This window comes from Oryctolagus cuniculus, chromosome 1 (genome assembly GCF_964237555.1).
Source record: "Oryctolagus cuniculus chromosome 1, mOryCun1.1, whole genome shotgun sequence".
In the NCBI taxonomy this organism is placed as follows: Eukaryota; Metazoa; Chordata; class Mammalia; order Lagomorpha; family Leporidae; genus Oryctolagus; species Oryctolagus cuniculus.
In genome coordinates, this window is record NC_091432.1 from 48,787,429 (window position 1) to 48,812,835 (window position 25,407).

Sequence of the window (25,407 nt, forward strand, 5' to 3'; positions counted from 1 at the left end):
ATGGTGCCGCTGGGGGCAGGGCAGCCACAGCAGGCGCCGACTCACCTGGGCTCCCCGGCTGACTCTGGCTGCAGCTCTGCTGGGGCCTGCAGCGTGGCGGCTGCGGAGGGGCAGGTGGGGTACAACTTACTCAAGCTATGCCCCCTTCTGTGGGGTCCTCCGGTCCCGCCTGAGGCCAGCCCTGCCCCCACCTCTCTAATTCTGCGGCTTCGAAGGCTTTCTCACCTCCCTGCTCTGACAAGGTTTCTGACAAGGTTTCCCTCCTGCTTCCCCTCCTTGGGTTCCAGCCCTCTCTGGTTCCTCACCTTGCGACAGTCCCCCCCCCCCCCCGCCGTCCCCCTCCGCGCCCAGCTTGGGACGCTCTCCACTCCAGTCCCAGGCCCACCACTCCTGCCTTCCTTCCGCCTGCCTCCCCTTTCCCAGACTTTCTTTCCTCCCGTTCTTCACCCTATCCAGCCCCACTCCCCCGGTCTCCGTCCCGCCCCCTCTCACCAAGTCGCTGCACCTGCAGGGACTCCCCCGCCGGCTCTGTCCCGGGCAGCCAGACGCACGTGAGTAGCAAGCAGAGCGTGGGCGCTGGGGCTCCCATCGGGGCTCGTGGGCCGGCACAGAGGGGACGGGCGGGAGTGTGGGGTCCGGCTCCCGAGGAGCCTCTCCCCGGTTTAAGTTGAGTCACACCTCCACTTGGCGGCTGCCGGACCCTCGGGTTCTCTTGGCCCAGCGCTCCCTTAGCCCCTCCTCCCAGGCGATTGGCTCCTCCCAGAGCTAGAGCCACAGGACTGCCCAGCTCATTACCATAAGTTTGGCCTTGGCCCGGGATTTGCCCTTCTTGGGTTCACAACACTCAGCCCTAAATCCCCTGGGAGGGCAAAAAAGATTACCTGTGCAGCCTGCAGCTCCCCTGAGCTGGGTCCTGGGAGCCCCTGACAGCAGACACCCTAGACCCCGCTGTGAGTGTGGGGCTGCCCTCTCCCTTTGCTGAGGCTGGGACACACCACCCGTGGTCAGTGGGCGGTAGCACAGCCGAGACTCAGGCCTGTAGGGTTTCAGCCTTGTGCTTCCGCCACTCCCCACTACAGCTGCTGCCTGGGTCCCCGAGTTCTGAGCACCTCTTGGGAGTGACTCATGCCTCAGTCCTCTGAATGCCAGCACTAGCGCAGAAACTGCTAACTCAGTGTCGGAAGCGCCTCATATCCCCATATTACTGCTCCCAGCAAAGCCACTCTTGGACAAAAACAACTTGACCCTTGTGAATGGTAGGACTTGCAAATAGTGTCAAAACAGGCCAAGGGGCCGGCGCCAGGGCTCACGTGGTTAATCCTCTGCCTGCAGCGCCGGCATCCCATATGGGCGCCAGGTTCTAGTTCCAGTTGCTCTTCTTCGAGGCCAGCTCTCTGCTGTGGCCCAGGAGGGCAGTGGAGGATGGCCCAAGTGCTTGGGCCCCTGCACCTGCATGGGAGACCAGGAGGAGGCACCTGGCTCCTGGCTTCGTATCGGTGTAGCTCTGCCCGTGGCGGCCATTTGGGCAATGAACCAACAGAAGGAAGACCTTTCTCTCTGTCTCTCTCACTAACTCTTATCTGCCCAAAAAAAAAAAAAAATTCGGGCCTGAGAATCTTTTCACTTTGGCCAGTACTAAAGGATGGCCAACTAGCTGTGAGGCCTTGCAGATAATTATGGAGATGATGGCAGGAAGGAGAAGGAGGAGGAGAGTGGCCCAACAGATCCCTAGGCAGGGGTATGGATTTGGGGCGCATTCATTCATTCATTCAGCCACTCAACAAATTTGCTGAGCATCTATTTTGTTTTATACACTGTTCTAGGCCCAGAGTGGTAAAAGAAACACACATAGCTGTCCTCACTTAAGGTACAGACAGGAAGAGGAGAGAGCCAAGGATGATGCCTTAAAGATTACGCTGGATAATGGGGCAGGTATTGTGGCGTGGGTGAGGCTGGCATCCCTTATGGAGACTGGTTCGTGTCCTGGCTGCGACACTTCCAGTCCAGCCCCTGCTGCAGTAATGATTCCACCCATTTGGGAAACCAGGATGAAGATGGTGGCTCCTGGATTCAGCCTGGCCCAGTTCCAACTGTTACAGACATCTGGGGAGTGAACCGGCGGATGGAAGATCTCTCTCTGTGTCTCTGTAACTGTGACTTTGAAATAAATAAATAAAGCCTTAAAACACACACTGGTTTAAGAAATAAGCAAAGGCGGGTTGTCTCCAAGAGCAGTCCTGGGAAAGGACTCCAAGCTGCTCTCAGGGCCAGGAAGGGAGCTTCGGCCACACACATGGATGGGGTAGCAATCCTGCATTCCTCACTCTGCAGGTGACCACTTGCCACTCTGCTGGACTATGGAATAAGCAGCCTTATGAAATGCAGAGAATCACAGAAGTGTGTTGGAGGGGAGTAGGTTTTATGTGATCTTCCCTGGACCCTTGAAAATTTCGCTCGTCTGTCTCCCAATAACTTAGCCCAAATGAAAACAGTCTACTTGCACATCAGCGATTAGGGGCGGGACACAGGGGCCCCATGAAGTTGGGACGGCGCTGTCCCCGCCCCCTGCCGTGGGAGAGGATCACACTGGGTCAAGTTCAGGCACAAACTACACAGCTGAACCAAGCCCCTCTGCATTCACTCACTTGTCTCATCTATTCCCAGTCTCCTCTTTCCTCTCAGGCACCCGGGCCTGGGTCAGCCTGGTCTCTGCACCCAACAGCACACACAGGAGTGTGAATTGAATCAAAGGAGCCAGAGGGTCTGGACCCTGGGCAAAGGTCAGCCATAATTAATCAGATGTCCCTACCTGGCCCCTGCAGCTCAGTGGCTGTGTCTGTGCCTAGTGCCTTTCCGTTTTGGTTTGGGGAGGGGCACTAGTTCAGGCCCCTGCTAGCCACAGTAAGACCACCTGGCTTTCAAGGAACAGATCAGACAGATTTCTTCCCCAGCGCCTGGCGAAAGCCACAGGTGGGCTGAAGGTGAGGGGTGCGCCTGAGTGACAGTCGCAGGAGGGCGTGTGGAGCTTGACTTGCGTATCCAGGGGCAACCGACAAGATAACCCTCCCCGCACCGATGGGAAGAGACTCCCACAAGGAAGTCCCCAAATCTCCCACCCCCGCGTCTTCATGAGCTCCTCCTTCCTCAACCACCCCTGTTGGAGACTCCTCCCCAGAGAAACGCCAGCACCAATCAGCCCCGCTTCCACCCCCAAGCAGGAGCACTTCTGCTCCCTGGGCCTCGGGGGAGGGACGAGGAGCAGGTGTCCCCCGCCTCCCGGAGGCCCCGCCCGGGCCCCGCCCCCGCCGCGCCTGGGCCCCGCCCCTCGCGCCGAGGGTGGCTCCGCGGGTCACTGTCGCTGCTCAGGCCAGCTCCTGGCTGCCAGGCCCCCGCAGGAGTGCGGTGTGCAGCGACGCGGCTCGATCCGACCCAGCCATGGACCGCAAAGTGGCCCGGGAGTTCCGGCACAAGGTGAGAGCTGTGTGGGGGCCCCTGGACTCCCAAGTCCCCAGCTGGAGAGGGAGGGGAGGGACACTCCCTCTGGGGCTTTTCTAGGCCGGCCTCAGGGTTGCCATCAGACACCCAGTGAGATGGATGTGAAGAGCCCTCCTTGGGTGATCTCCTGGGAGTGTTCTTTCTCCTGCTCTCTGGGGACTGGGAACTCCCTGGCCTCAGGACTCCTTCCAGACTTGGCCTGAGACACTCTCGAGGTCCCCCTCCCATGGGCAAATCCGCATCCCCCCTGGCACCCCAGCTCAGGGCCGTGGGAGCCTGCGGGGGAAAACCAGGAGACTGTGTGTGTCTCTGCTCTTTGAGCTCCAAACACGAGATGGGAGCTTTCTCGGCCCTTGTCCCCTGCCTACTGGCATTTCTTAGGGCCTGAGAAAAGGCATGGGCTGGTGCTGGCCAGGCTGCAGGGGAAAAAAGTGGGGCACTGGGGATGCCAGATCTGGCCAGCCACTTCCTCCAGGCTGTGCCCCAAAGAGGGGCTGCACTGTGGCCCTGGGTCCCCACAGACCTCCCTGGAAGCGCCTGGATTCCACCCAGGGTGTTTCTAGAACTGTGTAGGGTCTGCTGAGGCCCTGAGGCCAGAGAGAGCTCTGGAAAGAGACCCAGAGACCCGGCCCCCAGCCTTTAGGATGCCTCAGAGTCTGGGGTGAAGCCAACCATGTCTGGAGCTCCCCTATGTAGGGGCCAGGTCTTCCCAGAGGGATGGTATCTTAAGACCAAGCCTTCCAAGGTCTGAGAGACAGAGCCCAGGCTGGCAAGGCCAGGGATAAGCCCCTGGGGGAGCCCAGGGAGCCAACCAGTGAGGGGTCCACCAGGGCTTGAGGCCACCCAGTCTGCACCACAGACCTCACGCTAGTAACTTCCCAGGGCGGGGAACCGATGTGGGGCCCAGGGTTTGGACCCCCTGAGGGGAAGCTCAGCCCGGCAGAAATCACCCCAGTGGAGGCCTTGGGCATCCGGGACCCTGTGCCCTGGGGTGGTAGATAGCTGGGAGCTCAGCAGGACGTGGGGGGCCGGCAGGTGTCCAGGGGAGCACGTGCTAGGTGAGATTTTGGCCGCGGAGGCCCCTGGTCAGGTGCAGGTTTCGGGCAACCCACTGGGCAGGAGCTCAGTCTCCCACTCCCGTGGCTGAGACTCCGGCTTGAATTTCTATCCCCTGCCTCTGCAAGGAAAGTCAGGTTCTCTGGTGCCTTCCACCTTCTGCTGCTTTGGAGAAAGTTTTCCCCGGGCCCCGCCCTGCTCCTCTGCATGGCAGGAGTCACCACCTGCCCAGGCTCCTCTGGGCCTGGACTTTGTGCCCTGCTGCCTCCCACACTGCAGCAGCCAGCAGCCTTCCCCTCCCAGCTTGGGGATCACCAGGAAGTGGGGAGGGAGGGTGACGTGACCGAGAGAGATGGGGACGCACAGCTCTGTTGGAGGAAACTTACAGCTTGCATCTGTCTCTAGGTGGCCTTCTAGATGTCCCTTCCTTCCCTCAAGGGAGTGAATTTACCCCGGGGCTTGGTCTGTAACCTGAGTAGCACTCTGTTTAAGGTAGTGTGTTACAATGGAAAGTGCCTTGACCTTGACTGTGAGCCCGTTACTTAACCTGTCTGTGCCTCCTTGAAATGAGGATGATGATACTTGGCCAATAAAGTGAGCACGTGTGCTGAGTGACATCCGCGTGTGTGTCGGGAGCTTCAGTAGTCCTTGGCACTCGGGGAGTCCTCGGCCAATGCCCGCCATTGTCACCGGCAGAAGCAGGGTTAACTCTCACAACCAGCGAGGCCTCAGGCTTTGGGCAAGCCCTGAGGTGGGAAGACAGCAAAGGAGTAAGCCAGGATGCAGGTGCTGGCTGCTCTGTGTCCTGCAACCACACGGCTCCCTACCCGTGCCTGCTGTGTTAGCCAGTGGGCAGCAGGCGCCTGTACCTCTTTGCTGGTGCAGGCTCCCCAAGGCCTGCCCAGCTACAGGGAGCAGCCTTGGGCCACAAGGAGGCGACTTGATCAGACACTAAGGTTTTCTCACCCAGAGAACCAGCGTCGCAGAAGACGTCCCCTTCTGCTCTTGGCGCCTGCGTGTGCCAGGAACTTGGTTACTCATTGGCTCAAAAAGTATTTCTTGTGTGTTCAGCAATCATGCATTTACGAGCGTCTCTGGTGTACTCTGCCCGAGGCCGGGCATCTGAGGGTGGGGTAGAATGCGTGAGAACATCAGACGGAGCCCCTGCTTTCTGGGGGTTTGCCGGTTAGCCATTCATTCATGCGTGCCATAAATATCAATATTGTGCCAAATAGTGATACATGCTGTGCACAAAACCAACTGGGATGAGGGGGAGACGAGGGAGGATGACTGGTAGTCAGGGTGGTCAGGAGGGCTCTCTGAAGAGGTGAGATCTGAGCAGAGACTTGGCAGGAGTGAGGGGAAGAGCCGTGGGGTTATCTGTGGGAGAGCACTCCAAGGTGAGAGAGCAGCCAGTGCAAGGCCCTGGGACAAGCATAGGCTTGGCCTGTTGAGGGCCGGCAGATAGGACAGTGTGTCGGAGAGATTACAGAGTGGGGAGAAGTGGAGGTGGGGCCCTGGCATGTCGTAGCCAGGACTTGGGGTTTTATTCCAGCAGGGAGTGGCCAATCTATATTTTAAAGAGTTTCCCTGGCTGTTCTGTAGAGAACAGACTGTCAGGATCAAACGTGGCAGGGGGACTCCTGAGCAGTCCAGGCCTCAAGCCCAGGTGAGATGGAATGGGGCAGGAGACACATTAGAGGTGGAACTGGCTGCCTTGGCTGATGGGTTGGCTGTGCAGAGAGAGGTGTTGAGGCTGGGTCCTCGCGTTGGGAAGAGGAGCAGGTTGGTGGGGGTGGAGTGAGAGAACTCTATTTCGAACATCTGAGGTTTGAGATGTCCTTTAGGCCTAGGAGCAGGGAGTGGCTGGGAGGGCTGGTTGCTGTGGGAGACTGGGGAGCAGGGTGGAGGTAGGGGCTGCAGGTGCACATCAGCAAGTCCCCAGGGTATAAATGATACGTGAGTCCCTGCAACTGAGGAGATCACGTGGAGAGATTGTGCAGAGGGCTAGACGAGCCTGGGCAGGGCCCCGGGCACCCCAGCTGTTGGAGGAGAGGCAGTGGGGAAGGGGCAGCAAGGGAGGTGGGGGAACCAGGAGAAGGAGGGCATGCTGTCGGGGCCAGGCTGGCTCCAGGGCTACAATCCATAGGCAAGACGAGAGCGTCTGGAGAAGATGCATGCTGTGTCCGTGGCCTTGGTGGTGTGATGGTTTCAAAAGCATCATTTACCCCCAAACACATTGAGTTGTATATATTTAATATGTACCCTGTTTACATGTCAACCATACTTCAATGAAGCGGTATTTAAAACAAGCAAGAAAGGTGGAGGGTAGTAAAACAAGAGTCCATTCAGCCCAGTGCTGTCTGGGGATGCACGAGGCAAAGGCTTGTGATGAATTGTGGCTGAATCTATCCATCCCACCAGCTTTTATGTTGGGCTGCTCATGGCCAGCTGCTGGGGGTATAGGGTTCCTATTCATTTATTCCCACTTCGTTGTATCCTGAGAACACTTAGAGGGAAGGCATTTCATGAAGCAGTTAAACCACTGCTTGGGAAGCCTACATCCCAATGTATCACAACGCTCCACCCACTGCTAATCCTGGGAGGCAGCAGGTGATGGCTCAAGTAGTTGGGTCTCTGGCACCCCCGTGGGAGACCTGGATTGAGTCCTGGACTCCTGGCTTCAGTCTGGTCCAGACCGAGCTGTTGTGAACATTTAGGGAGAGAAATGGCAGATGGCAGATCTTTCCCATTCTGTCTGTCTCTCTGTCTCTCTAACCTTTCAAATAATAAATAAAAATCGAAGTATTTGAAAACCATTAGGACACCTGCCAGGCATTCCTCATAATTGTTAATGCATTGAATTAATAATAAAAACAGTTATTAGTTTCTCATAGAAGAATTTGATCCTGTCAAAGAGGCTTTTGTCTCCATTTTACAGATGAGCAAACTGAGACGCAAAGAGAGGCAGACCCAGCTGGGGAAGGGTCTGCCTTCCACACTTACTCCTCAGGCCTGAATTTGGGTCATGCACAGGTTCATGGGGAGACAGGGAGGTAAAGAGAGAAAGCCCAGCCCACCTTGTTGGGTGTCATGGCAGGGATGGGGGCAGCTTGAAACTGTGTGCCCAGAGAATGCTATGACAGACTTTGTGGGAGCTCAAGGGACGGCTCCACCAGGAGGAGGTGACCTTTGGGGTGAATTTCAAAGGGAGAGTCCAGGAGAGAAACTAGTCTGGTGCCACCACAACTGATGGCCAGTATTCCCTCCCAGCAGGTGCACAGTAGGCTCATGCAGAGGGGATACCCCAGAGAGCTTTGCAAAGGGACTGAATCGAGAAGGGGTCAGGCACATGAACCCACAGGCATGGAAACACACCTTGGGCCAGCACAGGAAGCCAGCACCCTGCCAGACCAGGCAAGGCCCAGGGCTGTGGGGAGAGTGCAGCCGGGGACCGCAGCTTCTGGTGGAGGGACCAGCCTACTGTCCACAGCACTGCTGGGACTGAGACCCCGACTTCCTTTCTCCTCACCCTGACTCAGCTCCTGCCTACACCTGCCCCTGGCTGCACCAGCGTCCCTGTAGGGCACGGGAGCCCAAGCCAAGCCTCTCAGATCAGAGTCCTGGGCCAAGAAAGCCAGAGCTACAGAAGGGGAAGACCCAGCACATGTCTTGGAATCCTTAAAATGTCCTGGGCACTGTCCTGAAGGTTTTGCACACATCACTCATTTAATCTCCCCAGCAACCCCAGGAGGGCCGGTGCAGTGGAACAACATGCATTATTTAATGTGCGCTTGCTCTCTTTCTCCCTCTTGGGCTGGGTGCGCACGTGGAGTTGTACTTAGCATGTGTTGATTGTGTGGTTCCCTAGTGCACCTGTCTGGAAGGACTGGTTCCTATCGGGGAATATCGCAATAGGCGACAGAATGTCCCAAAACTAATTCCAGATTTTGTTTCCAATGGCCCTGGGCTTGAACGTGGTGACAGTGGATGTGTTTACTCTCCACCCACACAGGTGGACAGCACAGTACCTGTTGAGCAACAGCCAGAGACCTCTAATGCTGGCCAGGGAAGGGGGGGGGGCGTGTGTGATAAAGAGAGCCCCCCCAACAGTTACTTATAATAGATGGAGGCTTCCCCTGGGGTTTCTGGTCCCTATATCAAGAGGGATCCAAGAAAAGGAAAAGCTTTCTAAATGTAGCTGGAGAAGCAAGACTGGTGTCTTGCACACAGTAGGTAATTGATAAATGTGTATCATACAAGTGCATGCAAAAAAGTTATGTACAGTAAATAAGTACCATATGGTAATTCGGGGGAAAGCAGAGCTCTTGGAACCAGCAGGCAGACTGTGGTCTTAGCTCTGCTGCTTCTTGGTGGGGGTGGGGGGTGTCTCTGTTTCCTTGTCTATGGAGTGGAGCTAATGATACCCCTCTCAGGGGTTGTTAGGATATCAACGAGAACACGTGTGGAGCTGCTCAGACAGGGAGTGCAGTCAGTGAACAGACTCTGGCCCAGATCTGAGTGCCGGGGAGTGACACCTGCTGAGCAGTGACAAGAAGATGGAGGCCAAGAAGGTTCTAGAACAGAGAAAGTGAGTTCATTGGCCTTTCAGTAGACACCACTGATCACAGTACACCTGTGTGTGCAGCAAGGTGCTGGCTACTGCAGGGAAACCAAGATCATGGGGGTGGGGGGGGAACCAGTGGTGATGCCCTACTGTGTGCTGGGTGTTGTCTCTGCGCCTGAGCTCAAGGTGCTGGGAGAGTGGTACAAAGCCCTCTCCAAACAGGGGCTTCTCAGGGCCTGCATTGTGCAACAGTAAGTAAAGCCACATGATGTTGGCATCCCATATGTACACTTGTTCATGTCCTGGCTGCTCCACTTCTGGTCCAGCTTCCTGCTCATGGCCTGGGAAAAGCAGGGGAGAATGGCTCAAATGGGAGGGAGACCCAGAAGAAGCTCCTGGCTCCTGGCTTTGGCCTGGCCAGCCCTGGCCTTTGCAGCCTTCTGGGGCGTGAACCAGCACATGGACGATTTCTCTGTAGCTCTGATTTTTAAAATAAAGAAGTAAATCTTAAGAAAACAAATAAATAAAAAAAAAAAAGCCAGGGTCTCCCTGAAGCCGATCCCTGGACTGTTGCGAGGCGGGAATCCAGGAGGAGAGGATACTGCACACCTTTAAAAGAATGTTTAGGAAGCACAATTTGGGAGGCCATGGGATTGTCGCTGCACATTCAGGTTTCCCGAGAAGTTTCCTTCTTTCTCCATTTTCTTGCTGGAAGCCTGCGGAGTGAGGCATGAGTGTGCTTCCCCTTGGGTGTGGTCAGAGTCCAGAGCAGTGCTATAATCCCGAGTCTCTTTGGAGACATTTCTGCATGTGGAAAGACCCCTCCACGTTCAGGATCTCCTGTGTAAAAAACACGCGCCCAGTTTTGTTTATTGATCATTTAGATTCACATTGAAAGAGCATTCCATCTAAACCAAGACTATTTTCCAAGCTGTTGTGGCATATAAAGACTATTGTAATTCTTATTTGAGAGAGAGAGAGTCTTGCATCTATGGTTCGCTTCCCAAATGCCCACAACAGCTGGGGCTGGTTCAGTCTGAAGCCAGACACCCAGAGTTCAGTCTGGGTCTGCCATGTGGGTGGCAGGGATCCAACTACTGGAGCCCTCACCTGCTGCCCCCCAGGATGTGTGTTAGCAGGAAGCTGGAACTGGGAGTGGAGGTGGGACTCAAACCCAGACATTTTGATACGGGATGTGGGGTTCCCCCCCCCCGGCCCCCCAAACAGCATCCTAACTCCCTGGCCAAATGCCTGCCCCTAGGGCATGTTTTAAGTAGACAAGTAGGATATGGAGCTAGAAGGGACGTTCTGAGCAAGCACGGGAAGGTTCCAGAGTGTGGGAGAGCCCGGGCGTGCTCAGCTGCCGCCCGAGTCCCACCTGGGACGTCGTGGGGTGGACCCTGGAGAGATGGGTAACCGGTGTTTGAGTGAACTCACTGGTGACAGGAGAAGCACATGCGACTGAAGGGCTACACCGGCAGTTGCCTTGGAAGGACACTGGGAGGATGTGGCTTCTGGGCAGGGCCTGGGAGGCAGAGGTCAGTGTCAAAGGGCTGTCCACAAGACCCAGCAGCCTGGCACTTCCGGGAACAGAATCCCGCAAAGGCCGTCTCCAGGTAACCGGTGCTTAGCCCGGAGGACGCAGAAGGGCAGAATCCTCCACCCGAATATTGCAAATGCCCTGTCTCCCACCGCAGTGCTCCGCCCCAGGCACAATAATGCCGTCCCCCGAGGACAGCCCCTTTCGGCTGAGCGATGGCGCTCGGTGCATTTCTGATGGGACTTCAGGACACGGCTGAGGCCATGGCCTCTCTGCCTCTCAAACAGATACATACATACATACATACATACATAAAAAACATAGGCATTCTGTTTTCTTGCTCATTATGAACCAAACTAAAAAAGTTTTCTTAAAAGTACAGAGGGAAGAGACGGGGATCAGGGATAAGGAAAAATTTGAAGGCATGGAGTTTGACATTTTGGCCTGACGGCGCCTTGGGAGTGATTTGCCCCTAGGCCTGGGTGGGCCTCGTGCAGTAAACAAGGCATCCCTGGGTTCAGAGCTTAGCCCTGCTTTTAGCTGTGGGTTCTTGGTTAGCTGACTCTCTGATCCTCAGTCTTCTCATTTGCAGAATGATGAGAGGTTCCCAGCCTCACAGGGCGAGGGTGATAAACCAACAGAATAAACCATGAGCACCTCTTGGGGCCACCGATGGGAGACAGATGTGTGCGAGGCTTCCTTCTCCTGGGTCCCCACAGTTTTTTCCCTCCCCCCCCGGAGCCTTGTGGGCAGCAGGAGGCACATTCATTCAATAGTTATTGACTGACTGCTTACTATGTATTAGGTATAAGTAATTTAAAAACAGGGGGCCAGCGCTGTGGCATAGCAGGTAAAGCTACCGCCCTCAGTGCCGGCATCCCTTATGGGTACTGGTTCAAGTCCTGGCTCATGGCCTCAGAAAGTGGTAGAAGATGGCCCAAGTCCTTGGGCCTCTGCACCTGTGTGGGAGACCCAGAGGAAGCTCCTGGCTCCTGACTTCAGATTGGCCCAGCTCCCACTGTTGTGGCCATTTGGGGAGTGAACCAGTGTATGGAAGACCTCTCTCTCTCTCTCTCTCTCTCTCTCTCTCTGCCTCTTCCTCTCTCTCTGTAACTCTGCCTTTCAAATGAGTAAATAAATTGTAGGAAAAAAAATGAGAGGAATTTAGAATGAAATAGACCTCAACCTTTTCTTCCTAGATTTTTCCATCTGGGGGTGGAGACAGATAAAGCAATTCACAAAGAAAGCAAACTTTAAATTACAAAATGTACTTGATGGAATGACGGAAGGGAAAAGTTGGGGTGGGGGGAGGGGAGCTCTGTTGAGGTTGAGGGCAGGGAAGGCCTCTCTGGGAAGGGGCTCAGCCAGGCAGGGAAAGGGGAGGTACTCCAGGCAGAGGGAACAGTGTATGCCGAGGCCCTGAGGTGGGAAAGAGTTTTGCCAATGGGAGGAAATAGAAGGAGGTCCCTGTAGGTGGGAGGAGCCATGGGAGAGGCTGGGTAAGGAGGCAAGGAGGTCAGAATTGGACTTTAAGTGCGATCTAAAACTGCTAAGCAAGCAAGTGACCCGATCTAATCTCTAAAATCCTCCCGGCCACTGGTCCTGGGGGAGTTAGCATTTTTCTCTGCTCAGCCTCCTCCATCATAGCCCAGCTCAGGCCTGCCTGCAGGAGGGGCCCCCAGGCTGGGCACGGGGTGTAGAGCGAGGCCAGGCTGTGTCCATACACAGCTCGGCTCTGTGTGGTGTGTGCAGGAGCCTGTCTGCCATCCACTCAAGCAGGTGCTTGCCCGCCCCATCTTCCCAGCTGGCTGGGAGTGAGGGAGGGAGAAGGCAGGGGCGCCCCTCCGAGAGCAGGTGGGGTGGACCTCGGTGGCAGCTGAACGCAGGTTGTGAGTCAGGCGCCCCGCTGGGTCACTGGTGATTCTCATCTTCACTGAGATCCCCAGCCTGGTTTTCAGGGAACGGGAGGTGGCCTGATAAGGACCAAAATCTGCATCCCGTACCCCCATGTTCAGGCCAGAGATCCCATGGGCAGGGCCCAGCATGACCTCTCTGTGTTGGGGCAGGCAGACTATTGCAAGCCTTCCAGAAACCCTTGAGATAGCCACAGGAAAAGGCAAAGCTGCTCCGGCCCCACGCTGAGCACCAACCCCAAGGGGGCCTGCAGCCTCTCTCTGGGGAGGGCTCAGATCCTGCCCTGCTGTCAGTCAGAGGCCGCACGGCCCCTCCAGCTTCCACCTTGCCCTGTTACTCAGACTGGAGAGCTGTGGCCACAGAACACAGAGATTCACACTGAGCTGTCCCAGGCAGTGGAGTGCAGGGTACTGGGCTCACCAGCTCCCCTGGGATTGAGGTGCTAATGAAACAGTGCCTGAACCTGACCTTGGGGTGGCAGCCATTGACGTCAGCCAAGTTGAAATGATGTAACCTGAGTCTCCCCCTGAGGTAGATGTGCAGGGCCCTGAGGTTAGGGGAGGGAGTGGCCGGGAGGCTGACAGGTGGATGGAACTCAGGGCCAACCCAGCCTGGGCCAGACGAGGCCAGGCCAGGGCGGAGTCCCCGGGCACTGCTGTCACAGGGGAATCTGGTGGCCGAGTGCTTCTGGCAGGCAGGATGTGCTACCTGAGCGAGTGGCCCAAGTCCTTTCTGAAGGCATTTATCCGACATTACAGCCACCACCAGGTAAGACAGTGGGCTTCTTCCAGGCACAGGTGACAGAGCCGGGAGCGGGGGGGGGTGAGGGGGGGCCTGTGACAGGAGCAGCAGCACTACCTCGGGTTGTGCTACAGTTATGTGGGACTTCACAAGTATGCATGTGTGTGCGTGCACAAGTCACCTCACGTGGGGACAAAGCTCTACCTGGCCACACCTGGAGGTGACGTGGTGCTCCTGTGGCTGTGCACACTGTGGTGCTCCGGGCAGGTCCAATGTTTTGAGGTCAGAGCGGCAGCCTGGCCTCTGTTTCCCTCCTTTGCTCATGACCTCAGCCCTGAGATGCCGGGGGAGGTCCCCGGGGCCTGCAAGTTCTGGGCCTGGTGCTCTGAGTTTGCCCTTGGATTTTCCAGGTGGATTTTCTGATTGAAAATGACGCAGAGAAGGACTACCTGTACGACGTGCTGCGCATGTACCACCAGTAAGTGTGCTGGCTCAGGCTGCCCAGGCCACTCTGGCTCCTCTGGCTCCAGGAGCCCCGGACGAGCTGTGCTGAGACGGACGCTCAGGGAAGCAGACGCTCAGTGTCACTGGGACTCAGACGGACATGGCCGTCACCACCTTCGGCCACTATTATTCACATAGATCCTCAGTGCCTGGCTCTGTGCTATGGGCTAGGGGTACATGCGGATGCAAGACAGACCAGTCCCTGCCCTCCGAGTGCTGTCAAGTAGCCAGATAGATTGAATAGGGCGTGATTGTTGGGACAAGGACAGGAAGTGCCAGCTAGCCCCAGACTCTGATCACGCACTTGCTAGTTAATTTACCCAGCATACGTTTATAAGCTCCCGCCACTTGCTGGGCACCAGGCAGAAGCTGGAAACAAATATGATCCATGTTTTCTCCTTGAGGAGCTGGTGCAGCGGAGGGAGGTGAACAAACACAAGTAACCCTACTGTGAGTTACAATGAAAATCATAAACTGTTGAGTTATTATGAAAATCATAAGAGCAGGAGGGTGAAGAAAGATGTTTTCACATTTCTTAAAATAATTCTTTATGGGGTCTGGCACTGTGTGGTATAGCAGGTAAAGCTGCTGCCTGCAATGTTGGCATCCCATATGGATGCCAGTTCAAGTCACAGCTGCTCCACTTCCAATCCAGCTCTCTGCTATGGCCTGGGAGGGCAGTAGAGGATGGCCCAGGTTCTTGGACCCCTGCACCTATGTGGGAAACCTGGAGGAAGTTCCTGGCTCCTGGCTTCAGATCAGCTCAGCTCCAGCCGTTGAGGCCATCTGGGGAGTGAACCAGTGGATGGAAGACCTTTCTCTCTTTCTCTCTCTCTTTGCCTCTCTATAACTCTGACTTTCAAATAAATAAATAAATCTTCAAAAGAAAAAAAAAGGCAGAGTGACAGAGAGGGAGAGATACAGAGAGACAGATTGTCTAGTGACAGAGAGGGAGAGATACAGAGAGACAGATTGTCCATCTGCTGGTTCACTCCCCAACCCTGGGGACTCCATGTAGGTCTCCCACATGGGTAGCAGGGCTCGAGTACTAGGCCATCATCCGCTGCTTTCCCCAGGGTATTAACCGGGAGCTGGAGGGAAGCGGAGCAGCCAGTCCTCAAGCCAGTGCTCTGATATAGGACGCTGGCGTTACAAGTAGCAGCTTGGCCCATAATGCCCAACAACTGCAGACAGAAGAACCAGGAAGGCTCGAGCGAGACTTTGTAGGATATTTTATTTTTTTAAAGATTTTATTTATTTATTTATTTGAGAGGAAGAGTTACAGATGGAAGAAGAGAGAGAGGGAAATCTTCTATCCGCTGGTTCACTCCCCCAAATGGCTGCAATGGCTGGAGGTGGGCCGATCCGAAGCCAGGAGTCAGGAGCTTCTTCTGGGTCTCTCACGTGGGTGCAGGGGCCCAAGCACATGGGCCATCCTCTACTGTTTTCCCAGACCTTAAGCAGGGAGCTGGATCGGAAGAGGAGCATCCAGTTCTAGAACCGGCATCCATATGGGATGCCGGCACCACAAGTGGCAGCATAGCCTACTACGCCACAGCACCGACCCGGATAAAGTGGCTTTTGACAGGTGGAATTTCAGGGAAGGGCTTTGCAGTTCAGCTCAGCAAAGGCCCAGTGGCGTGGAAGTGCAGGGTGAATGGGGCATAAGTGATGTAGGAGGATGGGGCTTGGAGCACATGGAAAGCACAGATATTTCATGGAGACAAGACATAGAGGAGCCTGCCAAAGAGTGGGTTTTGTCCTCTGGGCAGTAGGGAGCCAGGGAAGGGCTTTGAGAAGGGGAGTGACTTACACTTGGGAAAGATTAGATGAGAGTGAGCATGTCAGTAGGTGGCTGGAGACGTCGGGAGCCTGGGGCAAGGGGCGTGGAGGAGGAGGTGGGTGACAGGGTTGTCAGGACAGAATCTATAGAGTTTAGCAGCAGAGCACAAGTGAGGGACAGAGCCGTGAGCGAGGTCCTCGATGTCCACATAGATGTTCCCTGGCTGGAAAGACCCTGAACTTGAGAACTTGGCAGAGCTGAAAGTGAAATCCTGGCCCCATTACATCTGCAAAATGGGTTCACAATCCCTAGCTCGCTGGTTTCCTTGTGCTGTTTATGTGAGAGAACAAAGCTCTTCTAAAGTTCCTGGGCCAGAGTTAGGGGCCCTGGGATTTTCAGGAGAGTCCTCTTCCACTCCAGGCCAGGCCCGCCTCCTCCGGGAGTCCCCGGTCCCCAGAGGTCATGGCAGGGGTCAGGTTGCAGGCATCACCGTGTCTGTCCACAGGGCCATGGATGTGGCCGTGCTGGTGGGAGACCTGAAGCTGGTCATCAACGAGCCCAGCCGCCTGCCACTCTTCGATGCCATCCGGCCCCTGATCCCACTGAAGCACCAAGTGGAGTACGATCAGCTGACCCCCCGGCGCTCCAGGTGCCCAGGGTGCCGCCGGGCGCGAGGTGGGGGTGGGGGTGGGGTGGGAGGAGAGGCCACTTTGGAAGGACAGAGGCTTTCACAGGTGGGCAGTGGGGGCTGGGCTGTGCCATCACTGGCCTCTCTGCCATGCAGGAAGCTGAAGGAGGTGCGTCTGGACCGTCTGCACCCCGAAGGCCTCGGCCTCAGCGTGCGCGGTGGCCTTGAGTTTGGCTGTGGGCTCTTCATCTCCCACCTCATCAAAGGCGGCCAGGCGGACAGCGTCGGGCTCCAGGTGAGTGAGCAGAACCCGGAGGTGGGGCACTCAGACTTCCTGTCTCCCCTGCACTCATCTGCTAGGCTGTGGCACTCCGTGCCCACCCGTTTTTCTGAGCCTTTGGGAGAGAAGGACGCCCCCTGCTGGCGTTCGCAGGCCCGTAGAGATGAGGGAGCAGGCAGGTGCCTGTTTTCTTGTCAGGCTGGGAACTGGGCTGTTGCTGGGCTTCCTCTACTTGCCCGACTTCCAGAAGGGGGCATCGTTAAGCCCCAGCACCCGAAGCTTTGGACTTGTTGTCTTGTACAAGCAGGGAAAAAGAAATCAGTAGGGTGCTTAAGAGCCTAGACTCCAGCTGGACCCCCAGCTCCAAACCGTTGTCTTTGCTAATTCCTTCAGCCATGTGACTTTGGCGACATGACTCGACCCTGTGCCTCAGTTTCTGCATCTGTAAAATGGGGCGATCATAATACATGTCCTAGCTAGTGGCTCCTTAGGTTGTATGAAGAATAAATCAGTGTTAGAGAGTGCTTCTAACAGTAGCTGCCACCAAAGTGCTGTGTGCTTGGTAAGTAGGCAGGCAGAGGGAGATTTAATCAATGCAATGATTGTTTGCTAAATACCTTTATAATTATCACAAGTATATGTGCTGTGTGAGACACACCCAGTTCCCACCATATGCACTGGATGGCCTGTGCCCTTCCTACAGAGCTAATGCAGGCTGGGAGGCCCATAAGGGGCACAGCCAGCATTAGAACCTGGCTCTCCTGACGCCAAGTCCAGGGATGTCCCTTGGGCACCAGAAGTGCTTCCCCCCCACCCCCGGGCTCCCCACAGCTCAAGGTCTGGGCAGACATGGGCAGGCCTCCTGGTCTCTCTCCTGCCATAGCCCAGAGCTGTGCTTTTGTCCGTCCAGAGAAAGGAGGCCCCCCCGGCCCTCTCGAAGCTTCCAGCTTGTTTGTTATCCACATCCCGGCCTGGGCTGCCAAGCCAGGGGCTTCAGGGGGCCGAGCGCTAATGGTGCAAGGCACTGTGGAGTGGGGGGCGGGAGCAGGGAGCTGACAGGCCTGGCTTTGTTCTGAGTCCCTGTCTCACGGCTCTCGCCGCGGGCGTCTGAAATTTCAGACCCTTCATTATTCCTCTCCTCTGCGGCGCATTTTCCAGCCCAGAAAGGCAGCCGGAGGAAAAACATAATGAGCTCCTCTCTTGGCGTCAGCCGAGGGCCTCTTTTTTTCTGGGGCGAGCTCTCCTCCTAGGACAAGCACTGCCCCGCAGTGCCCCGGTGATCGGGGGCATGGCAATGAAACCAAGTCTGCTGGCTGGCCGGGCTGTTTCTCAGGTTTGTGGACCATCTGCCCTCCCGGGGCTCCTTGTGCCTTTGTGCCGCTGGCCCTCAAAGGCTCGGATCATGGTATTCCTGCACAAAGGGCCTTTTGCAGGGCTGCACACGAGAGGGAAGCTGATCTTGCAACCTGAGCCAGGCGCTGCGTGGGAATTCTGCTGGCCGGGGGTCCTGGGCAGGCTCCCGAGGGGAACAAGATAGCGAGCTTTGCTCAGGGGAGCTTGGGGGGAAAACATCTACATCCGTTTACCTGTTGGGGTCCTGGGGCGAGCTCATGCCTGCGGGCAGCTGGGAGAAGATTCTGGAAGGCATGAGAGGGGGCAGCCTGGGCCGATGATCCTGTGCAGATGGAAACTGAGCTGGGTGCCTAGGAGGGGGGTCGCACTCTCCCACGGGCCCTTGTCATGGGCTCTATCCCTCTGCTCCTGTCCCCCTACTGGGGAGAATTTGGATTTTTAAGAGTACCCTGTCTTCACCTGCATCGCCAGCCCTGCACAGGACAGCCTGTGTTCCCCAGCGTGCTGCATAGCCTGCGGCTGGAAGAAGATTCCCTGTGCCTTGGATGTCCCAGCTGTAAATGGACAGAGCAGTCCCTGCCTTCTCCTGAGCCCCGGCGACACTGACAGGTGGCAGGGATCAGGGAGGGCAGGAGGCAGAGGCCAGGCACCCGAGAGACGTCGCCTGTTGGAATCCCCACTGCGCCGTCTCCTAGCTGGATGACCTCCAGCAGCTCTGTCGTGTCTCTAAGCCTCAGTCTCCTCATCTGACTCACAGAGACACGGCTTGCTGCCTGGCAGGTACGAGGCGCGAAGCCCGCTGTTCTCCTGGTGTTGCGGGTCCTTGGAATCCCGGGGCATCCTCTAGGGAGCCTCTCCCTGTTGTGACCGCCTGAGCCCCTTGCCGCTGCTGTCAGGGTCTGTGTCCAGGCGTGGGAGGGAAGCTTCCCCAGCAGTGGTGAGAAGGTGACCCTGAGGGAGTATTTTAGGGCTGGAAGTTGGCCGAGGGGACCCCTGAGAGGCTGTGTGTCTACCCCACCCCTCCTCACCCAGACCCCACGGAGTCCAGCTTGTGCCCTCCAGGGAGTCAGCGCGTGTGACTGGAGTTAAGCCTCCAGCTTAGCCTGCACGGGGCACCCAGGGTCCAGTCCCAGTTTTGCAGCTATGGGCTGTGTGACCTTGGACTTCACAGCACGTCCCTGGGCACAGCTGCAGCCCACAGCTGAGTCACCTTCCTCCGCTGGGTGAGGAGTTTGAGGAGCGATCCCCAGAGCCAGAGGGCCTGGAGAAGTAGCAGCAGTGCCCAGCAGGGGGCAGTCTCACCGCAGGTCTGGGTCCAGGGCTTGCCCGTGAGTCCCATCTTCCACCTCGTGGCCGCCTAAGCTCTGAGCAGAGGGATTTGAGCACGGGCCTAACTAATGAAAACATTAGCAACCACTTATTGCGCACTTACTATATGCCAGGCGCTGCTGGGACAAGTTCACGTAATTCTCACAGCAGCCGCAGCACTGCCCACTTTCCAGATGAGGGAAACTGAGGAACAGAGAGATCAAGAGATGTGCGCAAGGTCACGGAGCTAATGAGAATAAATGGGAGGATTCGAGCCCAGGACATCAGATGCCAAAGCCCTGAGCTCATTGGCTGTTCTTTGCTTGCTCCCAGAATAGGAGTTCAGAGGTCAGGGCCATGGCAGAAGCAAAGATGCTCATCAAGTTTCCATAGAATGGGAAAAAGAGATGGTGTGTGCATGTGCGAGCTTGGGTCAGGAGTCACGAAGTGGGGCGGGTGTTTGGTGCAGTGGTTAAGACACTGCTTGGGACATCTGCATCCCGTATCCGAGTGCCTGGTTCGAGTCCCAGTTCAGCCCGATTCCAGCTTCACCCTAGGAGGCAAAAGGTGATGGTCCAAGTGCTTGGGTCTCTGCCACCCAAGTAGCATACCTGAATTGAGTCCCCAATTCCTGACTTCGGCCACTGAGGGCATTTGGGGAGTAAACCAATGGATGGGAGGTCTCTTTCTTTCTCTCTCTCTCTCCTCTCTGCATTTCAAATATATAAAAATAATTATTTTTTTTTAACAAAAAGGAGTCACAGAAGGTCCCACCTGACTCAGTTACAATGTCACAGTGATCGACAGAGAGGGTGGAGCCAGCCCCAGCTTCTCTGGGGCTGGGTAGGGCAAAGGCCGGGCGGAAGCTGCTGGAAGCTGGGAGAAGCGCTGCCCTGTGGCTGATCGCAGAACCTGCTGGTCCCCAGTGCAGTGGACAGGGCACAGAGCGAGGGTGCGGTCCTGGGTTCCACTCTTGGCACTGCTACCCCCCCCCACTGTGCCCCTACACCCCATCGTGGTTCCCCCATATGTGAAGTGGGGCGCAGAGCCTGCCTGCCAGTGCCCCCTGCCCTGGGCTTCTCGGGCCCACAGACGGTGGGTTGGCTGTGACGAGGTCCTGGGCACAGGTCAAGGGTCATTCTGGGCGTGGCCCGGCCGTGGTTCCCTGGGTGAGAAAGCAGGCCCTCCACCTGATGCTTGTCCCTTCTCTGTGGCCAAGGTCGGGGACGAGATCGTCCGCATCAACGGCTACTCCATCTCCTCCTGCACGCACGAGGAGGTCATCAACCTCATCCGGACCAAGAAGACCGTGTCCATCAAAGTGAGGCGTGAGTGAGGCCCGCAGGGCAGGGCTTGCTGCTGTGGGCTGGGGTAGGCAGTGGGGGCACATAGGGAGCCCGGGGGAGGGAGGGAGCACAGGGAAGCCGCCCTAACTCCATGCCTTCCTCCTGCAGACATCGGCCTGATCCCAGTGAAGAGGTGAGCGGGACCCTTCTGCCAGCAGCCTCTTCCCTCTGTGCCGGTGGCCCTGGGGTCAGCCCTGCACCTGAGCCCCCTCCACTCCCACCCCAGCCAGGGCTGCTCCAGGGCCAGTGGAGGCTGGGCCTCCAGTCGTGGCAGCCACGGACATGAGGCCCCTCAATCAACTCCCCTGACAACCCGCTTCTGTTTCCCCTCCCGTCAGCTCTCCAGATGAGCCCCTCAAATGGCAGTACGTGGACCAGTTTGTGTCGGAATCCGGGGTAAGGGCCAGGACCCCTATGATGGGGCTTCTAGGCATGGTGGCCAGTCCTGAAGGGAGGCTGGGCCCTCAAGGGCTTCACACTGGGCCCCAGAATGCCCAGAAGGCCCCTGGGGGGGACAATGGGCACTCAGTCAGGTCCAGCTGGCATAGGCACACACCTGGCCAACGTGAAGAAGGATCCAGCCTCCAGCCACCTGCAGGCAGTGGACAGTCAGTGACCCTGCTTCTGTGTCTCCTGCAGGGAAGCCGGGGCAGCGTGGGCTCCCTCGGGAGTCGGGAGCAGAAGGAGAAGAAGGTCTTCATCAGCCTGGTGGGCTCCCGGGGCCTCGGCTGCAGGTGGGTGGCAGGCACGCCGTGACCACGACACCTGTCTCCCTCCTCACCGCACTTGTCCACTGGGGATGCGGCTTCACCACTGCTGATGATGCTCTTGGTGTCTGATTTCCCTGTAGGGAGGGGCCAGAGGGGCAGCTCCAACTGGGACCACTTTACAGATGTGGACACTGGGGCCCAGAAGCAGCATTGTGTTCCTTGGGTGGGCTCTTGAGTGGCTGCAAAAGGCACCTGCATGGCTGGTCACCTCTGTCACTGTTCCCTGTCACTGACTACCTTGTGGGCCGCCCAAAGAGGCAGCCAGGGGACTGGAAGCATTGGGCCACATGGGCACTCAGATCTCGGTGCCACCCTCCTCTGCCACGTATGAGCCCCAGGGTCTTGGACCAGAACATAAAGTGCTGAGCGTGGAGAAAGCAGGGGCTACCTATGAGCTAGTATGGTGTAAGCTATTATTATTTTGTCTCGGTCACTTTTTTTTTCAATGCTTTGGTGCTTTTAAAATTTATTTAAAAATAAGGTTTTTCCTTTCTAAGAGACAACAGCCAAGTGCAAAAGCCAACCCTATAAACAAATAGGCACAGTATAAGGTGACAAGGGCTCTAAGGAAGCAACCACGGGTCAGGGATGCGAGATAGGTTTCCCATCTATGCCATCTCTAATCAGTTAGTCGTGGCTGCCTGGGGTACTGTTTTGACCAGCATTCTAAGGCTGTATCCGGGCTTGGTGGGAGAGTGCTGTGATCGGTTAGTGATGTCTGCCTTAGGTCTAGAAGGCGAGAACAGTGCAAGTGCTGCCGCTCCCTGCCTTGCTGAGAAGGAAGCAACTGGCCTAGCTCAGGTAGAATAAGGAATCTGGTGAAAAACGTATAGAGGAGACAGCACCTGCGTCTTAAGGAATGCACAGGAAGTGCTACAAACAGAGAAATGGCGTTTTTGGTCCATGGAGTGAGGGATTGGGCAGGGGATTTCCAGGTGGTTTTCTGTGGCTGTGGAGCAGTGGTAATGAGGCTGGACAGGGAGACTGTGGCTACAGAGGGAGACAGTGGAGGGCTCACAGGCGATCCTGCACCCTGGACACGGGGACACAGGCAGGGCACCGAGGACAGGCCAGGGCTGCACGAGCAAAGCCACACCAGCATTTCCCATCCCCCACAGCATTTCCAGTGGCCCCATCCAGAAACCCGGCATCTTCATCAGCCACGTGAAGCCCGGCTCACTGTCTGCCGAGGTGGGGCTGGAGGTGAGTGACCCCGTTGGGGTGGATCCCACAGCGTTGGAGGCACAGCCCTTTCTCCACAGTCACTGGCTGCAGATTCTTACCCACCCCACAGGGAGGGCATCACGGGGTCGGGGGTGCGGTGATGTCTGACTTTCCCTACGGTCCAGTTCTGCAAGTTGTTGAAAGCCTGTTGGTGCTGAGCTCGAACTCGGGCCTGTACTGGAAGAACTCAGAGTTGACATGCCCTTCACACTTTACAAGAACTCTCAGGCTTAAAGACTATGACGACCCCCATTTTACAGATGAGGAAACTGAGACCCCGAGGAAGTGGGGTTTTTCTAAGGCCATGCGTCTGGTGTGGCAGAGCTGGGATTCAAAGCTAGGTCGTCTGACGCCAGCGCTGGAGCTCTTAACCTCTTCTTTTGGACATGCTGCTTCCTGTCTCTGCTTCAGTTGCCTGGCCTGTAAAATGGGGAGAATTGCTGCTTTCTCCCTAGGGTAGTTGTGGGGGTTAAATTCATTTGCTCCTATGCCAGAGCCATGCCAGGCACGAGAGCAGCGCTCAGTGTCAGTCTCTGTGACCATCATTACGATGATGACTCAGCATAGCCTCTGCCTTAGAGAAGCCCAAAGGCTCCTGTGTCTACAGACTGAGGTTTTTTATTTAAAGCAAGTGTCATCAATTTATCCAAAGAAATGAAGCTCTCATGGGGTAATGTTTGGTAGCTGGTAAGATAATATGAAGTGGAGGGGTGCCAGGGTGAGCTTGGGGCCTTCCCAGGGTCCCATCAGAGCATGACAACTGCTCTGCTCATCGGGAGGGGTCACTTGGCAGCCCTGGCGCCCTGGGGGAGCTGTCCCACAGAGCAGGGAGCGTGCAGCTCACTAACCCTTCTGTTTCTCCACCAGACTGGAGACCAGATCGTTGAGGTCAATGGCATCGACTTCTCCAACCTGGACCACAAGGAGGTGAGGTGGGGGGACAGGGGGGCTCCCCCTCCTCATCTGAGCACCGCGGGCATGGTGTGCACTTTGCCTGGCCTGCTCGGGCTGTCAGGCCTCAGCCGCTGCCCTCCTGTCCCCACAGGCCGTGAACGTGCTGAAGAGCAGCCGCAGCCTGACCCTGTCCGTCGTGGCTGGAGCTGTAAGTTCAACGCCCTGACCTCCAGGCCCAGCCCCTCAGACCCCTGAGCGCTGCCACCCACTGCCAGGAAAGGCCAGGGGGTCTCCTTCCCAACAAAGCGGAGTGAGAGGACTCCAGCCCAGGCAGGAGAAGCCTGGGTGACCCCCACAGTACCCGCGCCTGCGAAGACACCACAGCCGGGCTCCCAGGCAGGGAGCCTGACCAGGGCCTCTGTTCTCCCCTCGAGGGCCGGGAGCTGTTCCTGACGGACCGGGAGCGGCTGGCGGAGGCACGGCAGCGGGAGCTGCAGCGCCAGGAGCTCCTGATGCAGAAGCGGCTGGCCGTGGAGTCCAACAAGATCCTGCAGGAGCAGCAGGAGATGGAGCGACAGTGAGTGGGGCCCCGCCCCCTGCCCTGGAGGCCCCGCCCTCTGCAAAGGCCCCACCCACCCCGTGCCCTGGGGTGGGCTTCATCCCCTGGGCGCTGTGTTGAACTCTTGTTTCCCTTGCTTGATTTAATGCCCACAGTAGCCCTGGGACGGAGGTGGTGTTGACCCCATTCTGGAGGTGACGAGGCTGAGACCCAGAGAGGGAGAGCCCAGATGTCCAGAGTCTCCCATGGCCAAGCTGGGATTCACACCCAGGCAGTCTGGCTACAGAAGCCCACTCCACCCCCAGGGTGGTTAAATGATGGACCAGGAGAATTGATGGGGCAAACAATTCATAAATCAAAAAATCCAAATCCAGATGCATTCTAGGCACTTAGCAAGAATCTGGGAAAGATCTCCCTGTGTTCCCTATCACTGAGCTAGCCTGTACAGTGACCCCTGCTTGGCAGCTCCTGCTTTGCCCCTGAGGTCTCAGGGCTGAGAGGACCCTCAGTCAGTCCACACCCTGCTTCTTGTCAGCCACTTTATCTAAGAGTTTGGAGGTGGAGTGTGACCTCGGGTGCACCTGCCTCCCTCCACACAGAATCTCTGCTCAGCCATTCCAGACAAAACCACAGAGGAACACAGGGCCCAGACTTTGTTGGGTAGCTTCCCCAGCCCCCGAAAAAAAACCCAAAACATTGAAAAGTTCTTGAATCAGGAGTTCACCACAAGGAAGAGGTAACTCCTCTTGCATAGACTCAAATAGACCAACCTGCATTTGTGCTTCAGAAGGAGAAAGGAAATTGCCCAGAAGGCAGCCGAGGAGAACGAGCGGTACCGGAAGGAGATGGAACAGTGAGTGGCACGGACCCGCACGTGTGTGTCTGTGTGGACGGGAGCATGCTTGCAGCAGCAGGAGCTCAGGAGCCGAGGCCACCTCTAGACCCAGTTTACCTGGGCCTCTGGTCCCCTGGTGGATCTTCCTTGATCTGCAGCTAATGCACAAGCCTGATAAAGCCCATCATTTAGGGTACCTAGAACACGGTCTCGTAAAATTGTCAGTTAAACTCCACAGCTAGAGCCAGGAGGCCTCTCCCAGGCTGGCTGGGTGCCCTGATGGGCAGGAGGTGGGCTTGAGGTTGTCCTGACTCCAACCATAGGCGTGGGGGGTCTCATTTCAGGATCGTGGAGGAGGAAGAGAAGTTTAAGAAGCAGTGGGAGGAAGACTGGGGCTCAAAGGAGCAGCTGCTCCTGCCCAAGACCATCAGCACTGAGGCGCACCCAGTGTCCCTGCGCAAGCCCAAGTGTATGTATTGTGCATGGGGGAGGGATAGAGGGCAACGCGGCTGGGGTTTCGTTCCCCCCTCCTTCCCAGATGACTAGCTCATGGCTCTCTGAGCTGCATTTCCGCTGTGGGGGGACAGCGACGTGTCTGGGGCCATCTGCG

General features: G+C 56.7%; 2 protein-coding genes across 3 annotated transcripts in view; one reads left to right on the top strand and one right to left on the bottom strand.

Annotated features, from left to right (window-relative positions):
- Positions 1-1,200, bottom strand: part of OTOG (otogelin) — a 94,633-nt gene extending 93,433 nt beyond the window's left edge. Inside the window, exons 1-2 of the mRNA XM_051833935.2 lie at positions 493-1,200; positions 46-100 (exon numbers count right to left, since the gene is read on the bottom strand). Of these exons, the coding sequence (XP_051689895.2) occupies positions 46-100; positions 493-589 (152 nt within the window). The 5' untranslated portion in view covers positions 590-1,200. The remainder of the gene's footprint in view (positions 1-45; positions 101-492) is intronic.
- A 2,104-nt stretch (positions 1,201-3,304) lies between these two features.
- The window catches only part of USH1C (USH1 protein network component harmonin), a 47,654-nt gene continuing 25,551 nt past the window's right edge, over positions 3,305-25,407 (top strand). The window contains exons 1-14 of one of the 2 annotated variants that reach the window (XM_008275113.4): positions 3,305-3,471; positions 13,724-13,791; positions 16,106-16,249; positions 16,385-16,523; positions 20,389-20,497; positions 20,624-20,648; positions 20,854-20,911; positions 21,155-21,249; positions 22,404-22,488; positions 23,377-23,436; positions 23,555-23,611; positions 23,838-23,980; positions 24,750-24,815; positions 25,142-25,266. In XM_008275113.4, the coding sequence (XP_008273335.3) occupies positions 3,436-3,471; positions 13,724-13,791; positions 16,106-16,249; positions 16,385-16,523; positions 20,389-20,497; positions 20,624-20,648; positions 20,854-20,911; positions 21,155-21,249; positions 22,404-22,488; positions 23,377-23,436; positions 23,555-23,611; positions 23,838-23,980; positions 24,750-24,815; positions 25,142-25,266 (1,210 nt within the window). In that variant the 5' untranslated portion in view covers positions 3,305-3,435. The remainder of the gene's footprint in view (positions 3,472-13,723; positions 13,792-16,105; positions 16,250-16,384; positions 16,524-20,388; positions 20,498-20,623; positions 20,649-20,853; positions 20,912-21,154; positions 21,250-22,403; positions 22,489-23,376; positions 23,437-23,554; positions 23,612-23,837; positions 23,981-24,749; positions 24,816-25,141; positions 25,267-25,407) is intronic. The other variant, XM_008275111.4, reaches the window with a different exon arrangement.